The 17099-nt window shown below is 52.3% G+C and overlaps 2 protein-coding genes across 2 annotated transcripts; both read left to right on the forward strand.

Annotated features, from left to right (window-relative positions):
* Positions 1-377: 377 nt before the first annotated feature.
* Positions 378-7560, forward strand: ZGPAT (zinc finger CCCH-type and G-patch domain containing). The gene is made up of 6 exons (XM_075109266.1): positions 378-1440; positions 2221-2354; positions 3128-3286; positions 4343-4474; positions 5272-5689; positions 6153-7560. Exons 1-6 carry the CDS (start codon positions 800-802, stop codon positions 6289-6291), a joined length of 1623 nt encoding a protein of 540 aa, XP_074965367.1. The 5' UTR covers positions 378-799; the 3' UTR covers positions 6292-7560.
* A 933-nt stretch (positions 7561-8493) lies between these two features.
* On the forward strand, positions 8494-16428 carry LIME1 (Lck interacting transmembrane adaptor 1). The gene is made up of 6 exons (XM_075109270.1): positions 8494-8853; positions 13365-13517; positions 14084-14135; positions 14233-14320; positions 14463-14884; positions 15249-16428. Exons 2-6 carry the CDS (start codon positions 13402-13404, stop codon positions 15651-15653), a joined length of 1083 nt encoding a protein of 360 aa, XP_074965371.1. The 5' UTR covers positions 8494-8853; positions 13365-13401; the 3' UTR covers positions 15654-16428.
* The last annotated feature ends 671 nt before the right edge of the window (positions 16429-17099 follow it).

Below are 17099 nucleotides of genomic sequence, written 5' to 3' on the forward strand. Positions count from 1 at the left end.
ACCTCAAATTGTGTCAGGGGAGGTTTATATTGGGTATTAGGAAAAATTTCTTTAACGAAAGAGTGGTCAGGCATTGGAACAGGCTGCCCAGGGAGGTGGTGGAATCAACATCCCTGTGGGTGTTCAAAAAACGTCGCACTTCCGGGCATGGTTTAGGAGGCCAGGGTGGTGTTGGGTTGACGGTTGGACTTGACCTTAGAGGTCTTCTCCAGCCTTAACGATTCTATACCTCTTTGACTACAATTCCCAGAATGCTCAGCGCCACAGTCTTCCAGGGATGCCGAGTGCGCAGGCGCAGTATGGTGGGGGAGTCTCGCCGCTGAGTGGCGTAACGCATTGGCTAGAGAAGCCGGAAGTGGACGCGCTTGGGCCGGAAGTTGGCGGGGTGTCATGGCGGCGGCAGAGTAGGGGAAGGGGGAGCTGAGGGGTGAGCGGGGCGGCCGAGGCGGGGTCGGGTTAGGGTTAGGTGTTCGTTGCCGGCCCCGTGGCGGCGGGTCGCGCTGCAAGAGCCCAGGCTGTAGCGGGGGAGCGGTGCCGTGCGTGGGCCCTAGTGGGTGCCGTGGCTGGGGAGGGCAGGGCCCGGCTTCCCCTCGGACTCTCTCATCGCCTTTTGGCGCTCGTTCGCTGCGGGAGCATCGATCGGTTTCTTCCGAGGGAAGAAGAGGGACGGGGGGGTAGATGGTAGCTTCTGCGGGCAAAAGCTCCTTATCCAAAAAGCTGCTCATCTTAAGCAAACTGTCTGAATATGTTCTGAGTTCCCGGCAAGGACACAGTTAAACACGCCTTTATTTTGCTGATAATGGATGAAGAGAGCCTGGAAGCAGCAATTCAGACCTACAATGCCCAGCTGCAGCAAGTGGAGCTGGCTATAGGGGCAGGCCTGGACCCATCGCAGCAGTCGGACTTGATTCAGTTGCAGGAAGATTTAAAGCAGCTGATAGAACTGACTGAATCTAGTCTGGTGTCTGTTAAAAAGAGCAAACTTCTGGCTACTTTAGATACAAATGCTTCCTCCTCCTCCTCCCCAGCAGGTCTTGGGGAGCAGGAAGCCAACCCAGACACTTCTGCCCAAGATAAGGAGTATGCTGCTTTTAAGGAAGCCATTGCTGAGCTTGGAACTGATGAGAAGCCTTCGGCTAATAACAATGAGATGTCATCAAAGAGAGATGAAGAAACTGATGACAAAAATGAATCAAAGTTCAGTGAAGAGGAGGAGGAGTCTGACAGAGAGGAGGAGGAGTTGAGCGGGATGAAGGTTAAAGCCCCCTACTACAGTTCTTGGGGGACCCTGGAGTATCATAATGCCATGATTGTGGGGACAGAGGACTTAGAAGATGGCAGTGCGGGCGTCAGAGTGCTGTACCTCTATCCAACTCACAAGTCTCTGAAGCCGTGCCCGTTCTTCTTGGATGACAAATGCAGATTTAAAGAGAACTGTCGGTAAAAGAGAAAAGGGGGTGGGAGGGGGCGTGTGTCCTTCCTGTAGCCAAAGGTCTTGTCATTCAAAAGGATAAACCTCCTCTGAAAGTACCGTGTTTGGCTTTTATACCCAATGAAATGTTGCCTTTTTGTTTATGTTTTTAAAATGTGTCATGGCAAACAGTGGCATCAGTTGGGCTGTTTTCTTTAGCTAACACAGAGATGAAATGGAAAGTTGCCCATGGGGGAGGTTGCAGAGGTTTTACATAATCAAGTGGCTAAATTAATAACTGATTAAGTATTTTAAAATAAAACATGAAAGCTTCTCTGTCAATAGTGCATATATAGTGCGTACATTCCAGTTGCATGTAGGGGTTGTAGGGTCTGCGTCTCTGGAGGTCTTCAGAACTTACCTAGATAAGGCCTTAAGCACCCTCCCTGATCAGTCTTTGAGGTTGGTTGTGCTTCGAGCAGGAGGTTGGTCTAGCAATGCACGTGTCTGTGATCCTGTTTATCTCAAAGGATCTGTGAACTTTTTTTACTGGATATGTCACTAGAAAGGAAAGCTTAATTCTCTCGCATAGGATCTGTTCTTTATTACATGGCCTAAGTAACACATTTAAGATGAAAAATGAATAACTTGTTTAACTGAAATAATGCATGATGAAACCTATGTAATTACTGGTGAAGATTCATCACTGCTGACAACTCATTTGCATTGCCTTCGAGGAGAGAAGGAATTTTCATTTAAAGCCTCTTCAAATGAGGAAGAGATAATTCCTCTTCTGCCTTCCCTGGCAGGTTTTCGCATGGTCAGGTGGTCTCTGTGGAAGAGCTTCAGCCCTTTCAGGAGCCCAATCTGAGCGGGCTGGAGGTGGGCTCAGCTTGCCTGGCGAAATACAGCGATGGAATATGGTACACGGCAAAAATAACCGGTGAGTCTTGTGTGAGTGTGCTTTGCCAGGGTTCTGTGTGGAAGGTGAAGGCTGATGCTTGCTTAAGTGAATATAAAACTTGATAGAATGATAGAAAAACATTAACTATGTAGCTGCACCCCTAAGCTGAAAAGCTTGACATGGCTGAGAAAATGTTCTGAATTTTGTCAGGCCTGGGAAGGGAATAGGCTAGGAAACAAAAGTGTGTTAGACAAAAAGGAGACATTAGAGCAGGAACATGGAAAAGAAATCACTGTGTGGTCGTTAACTGCACCGAAAAGGAAGAAGGTATTGCAGGAATTTGTGTGCATATTAGGTTAGAATTCCAATAATCTGCTCTCATTTAAAAAAAGCCAGGGGAGCTGGCCCTGCCCATCAGCTGCTGGTCCTGGCTTCTCTGTGTCCTGGGAAGGGTGAGGGTTTTTCTTTTTTTCCATCTTTCTTTGACTATTATTAGGTCAGAGGGGAGCAAGTGTAACTTCTCTTTAATTCCATCTCTCAGCAGACCATCTTTCTTCATTTTTAGAAAAAAAACCTTGAAGTATCAACACAGGCCTTGTGGAAATAGCTTTTCATTGCAGTGGGTGGTTCTTCCTTCCAGACAGAAATCCAAAGCACAAAGAAAAAACAGGTTTTTTTAAAACACACGTTCCATGGACCTTACCCCTCTCCCATGTTGTTCCGCTGGAGCTAGCTCTTGTTTTAGAAAGCCCTCTGCCAGTTGCATATTGTCAACTGACTTGAACTCTTGTTCCTTGCTTTTCCTTCTGTAGATATCGACAGTGGTTACTATACTGTGAAGTTTGATTCCCTGCTGCTCAAGGAAGCCGTTGTGGAAGCAGATAGTGTCATCCCCCCACTGCGAAGTGAAGATGGTGCCTCATCTGCTGAGTCTGATGAGGACAGCGTTGATGATTCTGGTTACGCTAAAGGTAAGAGAGTGGGGAGGGTCTGAGCAAAAGTGACATGTGATTTAGGTGACCTGCTGAGTTACTCTCCTGGAGCTTTCATTGTAAGTGTCTCACCTCTGATGAAAGAGTAGCTAATCCCTCTATATGTTGCTGAAAGACAGAGAATGGTAATTAGCTATTATGTTACAATTAGAAACGAAAATCTTTGGTTTATGCAAATTACTGGGCTAATGAAGGTTGGAGGTTTCCATGGGAACTCCCAACATGGGAAAGTAGAGGGTGTGGTATTTCAGAGCCAAGTTCCAAGTTCTGAGTCTCTCTTATGTGGCTGGCTGAGTTGAGCTAATAAGTGAATCAGGAGACTTCCTCATCTCTGGGAGCCACATGTAGCCTCATGATACCAGAGTCTGAGACCCCAGGAACTGTGGGCGTTTGGTCCTTCCAGTGCCTCGATGAGGTCGCAGGATCAGCCATGTCCTGCTCAATACCTCATTTCAGGAAAGCTGACACAGAGAGAGCTCAAGTGACTTCTCTGAGATTACACCGACAGCACTGTCCCTGTGCTAGTGCCACAGTTACGCCACGGGGACAAAGCTGTGTCCTAGAGCTCTTCAATTTAGCCTAATAGAGATTATTGGATCCTAATAACACAAAATAAGTATAGTGGCCTAGAGGAGCTTCACACCAGAGACATGAGCTGGAGGCAGCTGATAAATACTACGTGCCACAGTGCCAAATTTTACTCTGATGGTGTATGTTGGTCTGTATGACCAGGAAAGGAACCATAAAAACTTCTGGATGGTTCTGGATATGATTCTGCCTGGAACTATGAGATGGTGTGTACATGAAATCAAGTGAGAGCTTTCATTTAAGTAACTTGCTATGCAGTGATTGTGAGAGGTGATAGCTCAATAGAGAACAAGTAAGGCTGAAGAAGCTGCTGAATGATTCTAGGGTGAGGGAAGTATATTTTACTGTGTTGTGGGGGGGGGGTTCATGCTGTGTGGGTACTTCAGATGGAGGCTTTGTGTGGCAGCTTTGTTCCTGTGTTTCACTGATTCATCTCTTCCGTGCCAGTGATAGATTCGGGACTTCCAGAGAATGGGGAATGGACTCCTGCGTGCAGTTCCTCTTTTGGCGGCTGGGAAGCCCATACTCGGGGTATTGGCTCCAAACTGCTTGTTCAGATGGGGTACGAGTTTGGAAAAGGTAAGGGGAGAAGGCAGTCCTGGTGCTGAGAGAGCCTGACTGCCTTGTCATCTCAGTCTCCTGATGGATCCTAAAAGATAGTTTAGAAAAACAAGATTTTTTGGATGAAGCTAAAACTTTTCTATGCTGAAGGGCCTGTTAAATAAGGCTCAAGCTATGTGGTGAATCACACCTGTGTGGAAGCGTTAGAAGGAAAGAAGGAATAGCTATGTGATCGAAGTGCTCCGGCCCCTGTATGGTAATGGCAAAAATTGGAGGCCTTTGGAACCATGGTCAAGTTCATGATTAAAGCCGTGAGAACTCTTGTATGAGACGTTCAAAGGCTTTAGGTAGAAGGGAACTGATCTGTGAAGCTTCTGATGATGGCTCTAGACGCAGACTTCAAAGCCTGCTGAACTAGCTTCTCACTACACAAATTGTAATGAGCCTTGGGGGCTTTAGGAGGGCAGTCTGCTACTTGCATTTATCTGTAGTTCTCCCAGAGGAACCAAACCAGTTTTAAGAAGAACCTGGCTTGAGAAACTGAGAATGTGAGGCTGAACCTAGTTTCACAGAACTGGCCTGACAGATGGCCTCAGGCTTTTTACCACATATCTTCTGCTGTAGAAGGCTCCTGTCGTAGCATCTGCATCTACCATGCTGTGGCCTTTGCTGCTCCCCTTGACTTGTCATCGCTTTTTGTACCTCGAAAGCCTGTTTGCTTGTCCTAAGCTAGTTACTGTCAGCATGAACTTGTGGTGGGAGGTTACTCAAGGGGATGCCCTCGCTTGCAGTAATCGCTTGGTGTCTCTCCTCAGGATTAGGGAAGAATTCTGAGGGCCGAGTGGAGCCGGTGCAGGCTGTGGTACTTCCTCGAGGGAAGTCCCTCGATCAGTGTGCTGAGGTGCTTCAGAAGAAGAAACAGGGGAAGCTGGACCCAGGCAAATCAAGGAAATGCCGAGCAAAGAGAAACAGCTCTGGACAATCCCCGGCGGGCAGCCATAAGCCTTCCCGCAATGTGTTTGACTTTTTGAATGAGAAACTGCGCGGGAAGAGCACTGGGGAGAAGGCTGGAGGGATGGCACTGCCAGAGAGGAACAGCAAAGAGATCTACCATGCTAGCAAGAGCACCAAGAAAGCCCTGAGTGTCCGCCTCTTCCAGACAATGGAGAAGATTGAACAAACGCAGAAAGATATCAAGGGGATCCAGCAGGCCCTGGCACGCAACATTGGAAGGTAGGAAAACATTGGTTTTGGGACTGCAGGATGAGCCGAGAATTCTTGGTGCTTCTGGGAAGGGGTGGGCTTGAAATGAGGTATAGGAAGGACAAGTGAAACATCTGGATGAGACCTAAGGGGAAGTGGAGGGGAGAGACTTTAGAGTGTGCTTCAGGCCAGCTTGGACACTGGCAGATGTGTCTGGGGTCCTTTGGCTGGAATTCAGGCTGTGGTAAAGAGAGGAGCTCTCTGAGGAAAGGTACTGGAGTCCTTTCCTTCTCATGCCCACCTCTGCAGCATTGCTGTGAGCATCACAGGAGGACATTTTCTAGCCCAGATCGTGCTAAGCGTCAGGTTCTTCCTGGCTTTCAGCAGGTCACTTGCGGTAATTCTGCAGGAAAGGGCAAACCCTCCTGGGATGATGACAAGCCTTTGATCTTACCGTGCAGGATGACATTGCGGTACTGCTTTTTGCTTTCAGGCACAGCATTGCTACAGCTCAGCTGGAGGAGAAGCTGGCTAATGCGCACAAACAGCTGGGGCAGCTGCAGGCCCAGGAAGCCAGCCTGCAGCGGGAGCAGAAGAAAGCAGACACACATAAGAAGATGACTGAGTTCTAGTCTCTGAGGAAGGCATTTGACTGCAGTGATTGTCCTAGCCAGCACCGATGCTTGTGGCCTCAGAGCCTGGGCAAGCCATCCTGCTCCTCTGGGTAGTTTTCAGGGTGCCCAGCCTGAAAACTGGGCTGAAAAGCAGCAATTTCTAAAACTAGATGCTTCTGAGCTCTGCTGGGAGAGGGAGGAGCACCCATCTGTCTAGCCCTGAAAGCATTCAGTAAGCCTGAGCCTTGTATAAGGACTAGCTACAAGAAATACAATTCTCTGCTCTCTTGCACACTTCTTTCCTCTGTTATCACTGCAGTAGCACCTCCATCCAGAGTCTGTAGCTACTCGGGTGATAACAGTGCTGGCTACAAACCAGCTGAGGAGGGGCTTTGAAAGCCCCACATCCTGCCATCAACTGTGGCTTGTGTTCGCAGCCAACTGACAAATACAAGTCAAGGCAGGGTCCCGAGCACATTCCGGCAAAGCAGAAGAGGCTTGTGCTAGGTGAAAACAACAAAGGCAAATGCTGCAGCTACTCTCTGCCTTCTGGTTTTTTGCTATGGGATTTATCTGAGAACTCAGTTTTTTTGGGAGCAGTTCCTTATAGCCCTAGTGTAATGAATAGAGAGAGAACTGGCAGCTTGGGTACTAGTGGCCTCAAGCATCAGATTTCATCAGTTTGACTGTAAGAGTATCCCTAGGACATGCTATCGCCTAACTCATTGACTTGGCATGGAAAGCTGTGTGGCTCCACACGTAGAGTGCCAAAGCTGGGGGAATAAGACAGCAGAGTAACGGATTCTCAAACCAGCTAGGACAACTCCACAGGGAGCTTTGCGATTTTTGCCATCATTGCTCAAGTTTTTCTGTCCTAGGTGGCTCTCTGAACACAGGTTCCTTTTATTAAACAACCTCGGGACCCAGACACAGGTCAGGCTGGGGCCCCGATGAGCACAAAGATTGGGAGGTCTGTATGTGCCCAGCATGCAGCTCTGCCTGTGGGAGAGCTCTGGGCCATGCTGGAAGTGGGCCCAGAAAGCGAAGTGCCCTTCCCTATGGCATGAAAAGTCTTTGGGCAGGAAGGATGTCTTCTCCCCCAGGTTATATTCTGCGTTGGTGGCAGCCAGCCCTTGCCCCAGAGGAGATGGTGGTTTCATCGGACCCTGTTTCTGGTGGGACTTGTGCATTGTAATTGCTTTTAAAAACAAAAATTTGTTCGCAATTTCATGCCAGTATCTTACGGACACTTTTTTTTTCTTAATTAAAGAAATTGATTTCCTTTTATTCTGAGTCATTTTTCTAATGAAACGTTTTGCTCCTTTAGTACCACCTTTTTTATCCGTTCCTAAGAAACTTATAGAGCTGTCAGCCTGGGCAGGGTTGCACCTACTTGTAGGGTCAGGCTGCCGAACTAACCAGAAAATCGAAGGCTGAAGGAGATACGATCAGAGCTGTTCATGTCATGTGGGATTTAGCATTGCTGCAGACACACCTCAGAAAACACAGAGCAACAGCAAAAGTAAACAAGATGAAAATCTTCAGGAAACCTGTTAGAGTGAATCTCTTCTTGGAAAGCGCTTGGATCCTGCTACGAGGAGCACCATGTAGATGCAGAAGGCAGCGTGGGCTGCCTTGAGCACTTCAGCATCTATCTTTTTCTAACTAAATTGGCTGTACTATCTTCATTGTTCTGAATTTGTTCTCCGTGCACTGGGCTTAACTCAAGGGTTTAACAATGGCTGCTCAGTGCCCTTCCCTCACAAATGACTGTTTGTTTCCCACACTCAAGTGTTGAGTGGTGACAAGGATTAATGTGCCCCGCTTAGCATGGGCGCTTGCTGAAGCGTCCCGTGAGTTGTGAGCTGAGCGGGTCAGAGAAATTTCTTGGGTTTTGTGCTCTGACACTATTGGACATCATCTTCTCTTTAAGAATTGGGTGTATTAGCCCTATGTCTGGGCTAAGTCATATTTTGACTCTTCCTTGGGATTTCCACAGCCTTACTTGTTAATAAGTACTGATTTACTTAAGTACTTACTCCTATTTGAATGGCTGCTGCCCCCCACCCCCACCCCGGACAGTTCATGTTCCTGGTGAATAAAGTTGGCTTTTATTTTTCCCCCCCTCTGTCCTTGTAAGGTGTTCATTTGCATAGTAATGATACATGTGGCAACCCATTCTTTCCTTATATTCACCTGCAGGTAGAGAGCTGGCACTAAAACCAGCTCAGTGGGAAGCAGAGCGTGGCAGAGGGTGCTCTTGGGTGCCTGCAGAGCCCGTCTGCAGCGCTGCTCGCAGCCAAGGCGGGGAGAAACCCAGCCTACCATTGGGTGAAGCAACCACCTCTGCAGGCCAGGAAGCGAGCTGTGGTATGTGCTGCATGGTATCTGCTCAGAGCTGCTTTAGAAGGAGCTGAAGAGTGGGAGAGCTCAGATCAAGATGTCTGAAATGTTCGGGAACCCCTAATTAGGAATAACTCTCTGGGGTAAAAGAAACAAAGTCTCCAGGCTGGCTGGCAAGGAAGAGAGCATGACTGGATTCCTGCTCTTCCCGCTCACTGGCTTTTGAGTTTCTGTGAAGTAAGTGGTGTTTGCTTTCTTGCCTGGCAAACTTGGGTATCTGCAACTAAACCAGGGTTTGAAAAATACTTAAAAAAAAAACTTGATCCATGTAGAAATTGCAGCATTGTCGGAGATGCTGTTGGCAGCTAGCGAGACTGGACAGGCAGGATTCCTACACTGCACTGGGGAAGCATTGGCTGGGTTAAACTTCGAGGTGGCTGCGAGGAGGGCTGCAAGCTTTGTGCCACTTAATGCTTTGTGCTCTGGAAGCATCTGGGCTTACAAGAAAGAAAAGGTGTTTGAACTTGGCTATGCTGCTGGGCTCCCACAGCTGGAATCTAGGGGTTGAGTGGGAACCCATTGGTTTTGTGGTGAATGAATTGTTGAGTTCACAGGTGTGGGGCATTGCTTTTTTCAACAGAAAAATTTGCAGTTGTCTTGTGGGGAGGGGGACTAGATTTTTTGCTTGCATGTGAAACAGCTCTTGGAGAACTGCTGAGCTCCTGGCTGCAGGTGAGGAGGCTTGAGGGAGCATGGTCATTGAAATGCTGAAATGATGTAAAACTATTGAATTTGTGGGAAGAAAATCACTGTGGTAGGCACATGATTCTTGAGAAAACATGCATCTCCTTAATACACCCATCCTGTATTTTGGATTCTGGCTTCCCATAACTGCAGCACCGAGGTCTTCCCAGAGCTGCTGTCCCGCTGTGGCTCAGCTCCACAGAAAATCTGTCTAGCTGGTTCTCGGCTTCTGCTTAGAAGTGCACTTCTCTGCCCAAGTGTGTGTTTCCAGCAGTCACAGAAGGGCAGGAAGAAAGAAAGATGCTGAAATGATGTCAGCCTCGACCAAAGCCACATGGTGTGAACAAGCAGGTCACTTACCTTAAGGCTTTAAAATTATATTGTCACAAAAGCCACTCCAGCACATGAGTAGCGATCAGGACTGTAATTAGCAGCATGCATCCAAGTTTTGTAACATTTGGGTCTGGCGTGTAGAAATACAGTTGGCCCTTTCTAGACGAAACACCTCCGGAGGAGTTTTACGATGAGATCTCTCCCTCCCGCTGTGGGAATGCCACTGGAGTGGGTGAAATCCGGTGCCTGCTCCGTGTTTGAAACAATAGTCTTAAAATTTTCTAATTGCATCCCATGGTCTAGGGCAGATTCAGTGTTGTTGACTAACTGTTACGGGGCTTTCCTTTTACTAATTGAAGAGAAAAAAAGATCTACTTCTGCTTCTTGAGACTTTTTTCAGTACAACTCCCCAAGGTACCTGAGCTGTGTCTGCTGCAGCCGTGTTCACAGCCACTGATGGAAATCAGCTTGTAATGTTTGTCCTGGTTTCTTGCAAATATGCTTTTAGTATTTTCATGTGCTTTCTTCTCGTCACCCTGCGCTGAACACTGTGTGTGGTTTTATCTGGGTAGGTGAATCAGAGGCCAGGCAAAATCAGCAGCAGCAGCAGCACTTAATTTTACACTAAATACAGTCTTGGTTTTTTGAAGCCCAGCTGAGAAACTTGTGCCTTTTGTGGGAATCACAAAAAACTCCCATGTCCTGGGGTACCAAACCAACTGCATTTATTGTGCCTGCGCTCAGGTACCACGAAAGGGAGTTATTCCCCTTCAGTGGGCTGTGGGTGTGTGTTGCACGTACGCAATGGCTGTGACTGCTCTCATCTTCAAAGCCATCTTGGCTCATGGAGACAGTGCGTTACGAAATGCTGTCTGCTGAGTATCGGGCCCCGGAAAATAGCCCCAGGACTGGGAGATCAATAACTTTATTGGCAGGAAATTCAGGTGTACATTTCGGGTCTGTTTGAGACTTTGCCTTGCAAACCTACTCGCTCCTACCTGAGTGACTTCAGTCAGGCGCTGGGTTTTCCTCTCAAATTGGTAATTGTGGGAGAACCAACGTGTCATCCCAAGAAGTGTGGCTTCTCCCAGTGACTGCTGAGCCTGAAAGAGCATGCGTCGGGCATTTCTGTTGGTCAGAAATCCAGGAGCAGCCACTGACCTCCTGCACAACAGAAAGTAGGTCAGAAGAATTTCTCTGCATTGATTTCAACTTAGGAAGCCTCTCCCTTCTTTCTTCAATCTTAAAAAATCAGGGATGGAAAATCCACCTGCTGTGGGATAAGCTGCCCCTGTGTGCCTGCCTCAGCGTGCTACAAGCTCGCACTTTGATTCCAGCATAGCACCAGCTCCCAGCCATCGTACCTCTTTATAATTTTGTCTGCTAAACCTCAGAGTCTGCTGAGTTCTGCCCTGAAAGCGGTCGCTTCTGCAGCCTGCGATCCTGTCGCTCTAATGAGCTAAACAAGTTCAGCGAGGACTGTCTAAAGTGACTGCCCATGTTGCAGGTAATCCATGTAACTAATGTATGCTTAGACAGAAAAGCAGTGTTGTCTAATTAAAATGTCATTGGAGAGGGAACAGCGTTCCCTTCCCAGCTCTGATCTAAGCCAGTCTGTCCAGCCCGGTTAGTCCCTAAAACCTCACTGTCTCAGTTTGCCCGTTGAAATAATTGCTCTCCAGGGGTTAAGGCTTCAGTCAGAGAAGCTTCCAAAGGCGTGGGAAGTTCTCAGATAAAAGGGTGCTGCTTAAGTGGGCAGAGACTTGCTGGTTACTGGGGTACAGATGCGGCAAAGGCACTGCCATGTGGCACGGGGTGCAGGGGAGAGGGGAGTGACACCGGTCCCTCGACGGGCTCACATCTCCCTGCTCGCCCTTGGGCTGGGGCTGCCGTAGCACCCGAGATTGACATGAGGCAGGGTGGCTTCTCACCAGAGCTCGTCTGATCTTTGTCATCTGGATTAAGATATGTAAGAGGGTAAGTAAGAGGTGTGCAGGTGCCCATGGCCATGGGCTTTCTGTATCCCCAGTTGTGCTAGTGGAAGCCGTCCTGCTCGGCTATGCCGGCCGCATCCCACCTAGGGGCTCTGCTGCCGGCCCCATCTGGATCAGTTACTGTGGCTTCTTCGAGCCATGCTTTACTCCAGTGCTGGGAAACTGCCTCCATCTCTCTCTGGATGCTGGCATGCAGATCTCTAGTAGTCGGCCAGCCTTTCTGGGGAGCGGAGTGTGCATGGAGCGGGGTGTGCACAGAGCTGGGCTTGCACTGAGCTGGGAGCAGCAGCCGCCGTCTTGACACTGGGGCAGGTGAAGTGGTGTCAGCTTTTGCTTTGGGCTTTGCAGCACACTGATGGCTGAGTGGGGACAGGAACGATGGGATGGGGTGTCACCAAGAACCCCCCCTGGAAAAGGTGCAGGATCCTGACGGGCTAGGGAGCATCTGCTCTTTGTGTTGGGCTCCTTGGCACCTTCATGTCTCTGTGCAGCTTGCTCTGGCCTTGCTGCTGACGTGGTTTGCAGGGGAGGACCATTTTCCTTGACTAAGGCACAGGGAAGAAGGCGCGCTTTGGGCAAGGCATGGCCTTTTCTTTAGGCAGAGGAAAGTGGTTGAAAGGTTGGGCATTTTTTGCTCTCGTGTCACAGCACAGAGAAGCTGCAGAACCAGGGTTATGGTGTCAGAGGTGGCGCAGGGTCTGTGTATGCCGCGTTGTGGGTGGCAAAGAGCTGGCCTGGCTGGGCTGGTGCTTGGCTGAGATCCCACACCTCCTGGCCCAAGTGTGGATCATGCTGGGATGCTGCAGGGAGCGACCCAGGTTTCTGTGACAGCAGAAATATCACAGTGGGGTTTGCAGGGCTGGGCTGGGCTGAGCCCCTGGGAGCTCGCCATGCACTGTGCTGCAGACGGGGTGACACTGGTGATGCTGGCAGCATGGTCACTCCCACCTGGGATTTTCTTCCTGGTGACTCCGCAGGTCCCATGGCATGGATGGACAGGGCCAAAACCTGTGGGGTTGAGAGGGGGAGAGGGTGAGACCTGCTGCAGAAAGAGGGTGTCCCGGTGCGGCTGCCAAGCCTGGTGTGCGAGGAGGGAGAGGTGGCTGCAAGGCTGAAGCTCGCCCTGTTTCCGGGAAGCTGAGTCATCTGTTTGCCCATCCTGTCTCTGCCACCCCAGGGCCTGTGCTGGGGAGCAGCGCTGCTCCCGTCCCACAGCCCAGGGCGGTGTCCCAGTGTCCCCAGAAAGCACACTGGCACTTTCCAGGATGTCTCCAGAGGGTTTTCAGGGCCCTGGGCATCTTCTTTTCAATGTCTTGGTGGCAGCTTGGGAGCTTGGATCCTGTTGGGTTTTGGAGTTTTGTTTGTTTGTTTGTTTTTCTTAAAAAGGAACAAAAATCTGAAATTTTTCCAGGGGGTGGCAGAGCACCTGCTGCAGGGTGTCTGCACCAGGGTGGGCAGAGCAGTGGAGGCATCACAGTGACCCTGGAGAGGGCAGTGGCTGGTCAGAAAACAGGGCTCCCAGTGCACATCCCCCTCCAGAGCATCTGGAGAGACCTCCTGCCCAAGGGCGGTGCTGCAGGGGTCCTGGCAAGCCCTGTAGGCAGTGGAGCACTACCTCATGCTGTGGTGAGCCCAGCAACGCTCAGATGCACCCTGACTTGTGTTTTCTCTCCCCAGAGCTCAGCTCCGCAGTGGTGTTGGAAGCAGCTCCCCCATGGCTGCAGCCAGTGGCGAGGGGCTGGCACAGACTCCACTCCTGCCAGCCAGCACTGCCCTGGCCCTTCTCGGCATCCTGGTCTACCTGGGCACCCTGTGTGCTGCCTGCAGACGGTACGCACTGCCCACAGCCCCTCTGCTTTCCCTCCTGGTGCTGGGGCTGGAGGCCCCTTGGTGGCACACAGTGGCTGCATGTGGAAACCCCGCATGTGCCTGTCCTGAGCTGGGACTGCTGGCATCTACTGCTCTGTTCACCTCGAACTCCCAGCTGCAGCCCCAGTACAACTCTGCCTGGCCTGATCCTGCTCCCCTCTGCCTCACTGCCCTCTGCCACACCCTTGTGCCCAAAGGAGCTGGTACCAGCTGGGGATGGGGGACATGGCCTTGCAGGAGCTGCCTGGAGAGATCTGTGAGCAGGATGGGCAGGATGGGTGATGCTGGGTGATGCTGGGGATGTCTGGCATTGCTCAGCAGGGCGCGGGATGTACTTGAGCCCCCAGCCAGCACAGACCCTGCTGCGGGGCTGGAGAAGGAGCAGGGTTGTGGGTTTGGGGGGTGCTGCTGCCCTGGTGAGGGGCACACAGCGATGCCCATTGCGGCCAAGTTGGGGCGCTGGGGCACCCACTCCTTGCCCCCAGCTTGGCCACCCACCTCAGATTCAGCCCTGCTTCTCCCTGCAGCAAGGGCAGGAAGAAGAAGGTCCCTCCGGATGGGGTGAAGCTGGTTGACGAGGTAGGCATATGCTGAGCAGGGGCAGGATCAGCCCTGGGGGAGCTCTGGGCACCGTAGCTCCCAGCCACGAGCCTGACATGCATTTCCCCCGTTGCAGTCCCTGCTCAGACAGACACAGCTGCGGTCGCTCAGCAAGTCTGACACGAAGCTGCATGAGCTATACCGGGTGAAGGCCAGGGACGACAGTGAGTGGCGGGTGCCCACAGTCCCCACACCGCCCGGCGAGCGCATCGCGGCATGCACACACATGCCATGGTGCCCCCGTGGTGCTGGCACAGGGGTTGCTGTATCCCCGGCGTCCTCCCATCTGCTCTCCTCTCCCTGCAGCTCAGCGGCCAGCCAGCCTGGATTTCCCCTGCACCGTGTTCCCCCCCACCGATGCCAACTCCCTGCACAGCTCCAGCATCAGCGTCCTCCTGCACCGTGAGCTGCCCCAGATCCCTGTCCCTGAGCCCCGAGCTGCCTCCCCGGCCCCCGATCAGACCTACTCCAACCTGCTCTTCACCCCGCTGCGGAAGCCAGTGCCAGACACTGTCTATGAGTGCCTGGCGATGGGGGGGGAGGATGCACCGGTGTCCCCTGCACCCACCAGCACCCAGCTGTCCCCACCCCGCGCTGGGCATGGGGCAGCCGATTATGCCTGTGTCCGCAAGGTGAAGAAGATGGTGCCCACGGAGGTGCAGGATGGGGCCGTGGCAGGGCCTCACGCAGCCCCACAGTGCTGGGACAGTGATGCCTCCCAGGTGAAGGTATGGCTCTGGGCGGGTGGCAGGGATGGGGCGTGGGGCTGGTGCTGGGCTTGCTGGATGGAGCCACGTAACACCCTGCCTCCCTGTGTTCGGAGCAGGGTGTAAATGAGGCTACTGCATTCCCAGTGGAGCTTTTAGTGGGGGGCAGGATGAAGCTGAGACCCCGAGGGCCGGTGATGCCCACAGTGCTGGTCTCAGTGTCCTCCAAAAGGCTCCTGAGTCATGGCAGAATAAGTGGGATCCCCATCGGGTAATCCACTGCTGGAATCCAGCCGGGGACTGTGGGAAGCCTGGGGGGGCGTGGGTGTGGGGATGCCCTGCAGTGGGCAGGGATTGCCCCTGAACCCCCACCTTCCCTTTGCAGCTGGAAGAGATGTACTCGACGGTGTGCAAAACCACCAAGAAGAAAACCCAGGTCCCTGCATCATCCCCAAGGGCAGCGAGGGAGGCGGGTGCTGGGCGGTCGCTCCCCTGCCAGGAGGAGGGTGCCTCAGCCGGGTGCTGGTCCCCAGCAGGTCAAGGTCCCCCTGACCCCTGCTACGAGTCCATCAGCGACAGAGCCTGGACTGCTCAGGGCCACGGCCCCGACCCAGACTATGAGGCTGTGAACGTTAACTGGAAGAAGGCGGCGAAACGGGACAAGCTGGGGAAGCCTTGTGCCCCTGAGAACCTGTACGAAAGTGTCAGTGACATTTGGGCAGGGGAGCCCCGTCGAGCCTCTGCTAGGATGGCAGCGAATGGGCTGGAGGTGTACATCACCAACCTATAGCATCCCCCCGGGAGCGGGGTCCTTGCTGCAGGGTGGTCCCATCCTGGACAGATGCTGTCAGGGTGGGGATTCCCCTGGGAGTGGCTTTCCATGGGTTGAGCCTCCCGGGGACAGGCGCACACGAGCCCAGTGCCCGCCGGTGTGGCTACATCCCTGCAAGTGCTTTCTTTATATATTTTATGTTACTTTTCTGTAAGTCCTGTCCTGGGGGCTCATCCTGACTTTGGGATGATCAGGGAGTCTGCAGGGTGATGTCTGGCCTGAGCCGGGTGCTGGGTGCCATGTGGGAGCCCAGTGGGCCAGGGCTGGTGCTGCCACCAAGGTGGGAACTGGGTTGGGACTGGTCATGTTTTGGACTGGGTGGTGGCAGGGCTGTGGGCGAGCCCTGTAGGCCTGGGCTGCAGGATCAGGTCCCTTATCAGTGGGGTTATGTCTTGAGTGAGGGTCTCTGTCCTCTTCCCTCTGCCTAGGGGAGAGCAGGCGCCTGTCCAGCCCCCAGAAAGCCCAGAACAGCTTTGTTCCCATCACTGAACGTCCCCAGGGCTGGTTATGGGGACTGGAACAGCAGCTCTGGCCGTGGCTGGGGTTAGTCACATGCCTCAGTACAAGGCAGGATGGAGCATGGGCCATGGGCTCTGGTCTGGGATAGCTGCCTGTCCCCCAACACTTGCTCCCACTTTTCAGACGTGTGCAAGGACACCTTCATGAACAGCCATTTTGCAAATACCATTAAAAGGCTGAGAGGGGTTTACCCTGTTCAGGAGAACACACTTTTAAACTGGATCTAAAGCCCTGGTTCTGGTGGCTGGTGCTGCTGCTGCAGCTGCAGCAGCGTGGTGGTGCCTGCTCTGGGAGAGCAGCTTTGGGTGTACCGTAACTGTGAGTGGGTGCCCCCGCCCATGTGCGTGGTTTTGCACCTCTGAGGTGGGGATGGGCAGCCATGGAAAGCTGCTGAAATGAGTTGTACATCCCAGAGCAGGGACTTGCTCTGGGGCTTTGCAAAGGGTCAGGGTCAGAGTCGTGGAAGCATTTGCACAATGCTTTCTTCCTGCTCACCGCCACGTTGCTCCCGCAGCTGCTGCAGCCTCAATAGGTGTCAAAATGCTCGGGAGACCTGGATGTGCATCCTGAGCCCTCGGACCCTGGGGCTCAAGCTTTCCTCTTCTCCTCCCCATGGGGAGTTTGGCTTCCCTGTCTCAAGGGACACCTGGTGTCCCCCAGGCCGTATGCCTGGGTGGTGAGCTGTGAAAGCACTGGGATGTGGGTGTTGCGCTGATGGTGGCCCCAGTCCCACTGCCACCACCCTGGGTGTAGAGCAGCCGCGTTACAGCCAGCCTTCCAGGGGCCACCTGGCCTCGCGGCGCACTGGCCTGATACTCGCTGGGGCTGGCCGGGCCCTGCAGCAGCAGAGCCACCGTGCCGTGCGACAGGCAGGCAGGAAGCCAC

Source organism: Phalacrocorax aristotelis, chromosome 13 (genome assembly GCF_949628215.1).
Source record: "Phalacrocorax aristotelis chromosome 13, bGulAri2.1, whole genome shotgun sequence".
Lineage (NCBI taxonomy): Eukaryota > Metazoa > Chordata > Aves > Suliformes > Phalacrocoracidae > Phalacrocorax > Phalacrocorax aristotelis.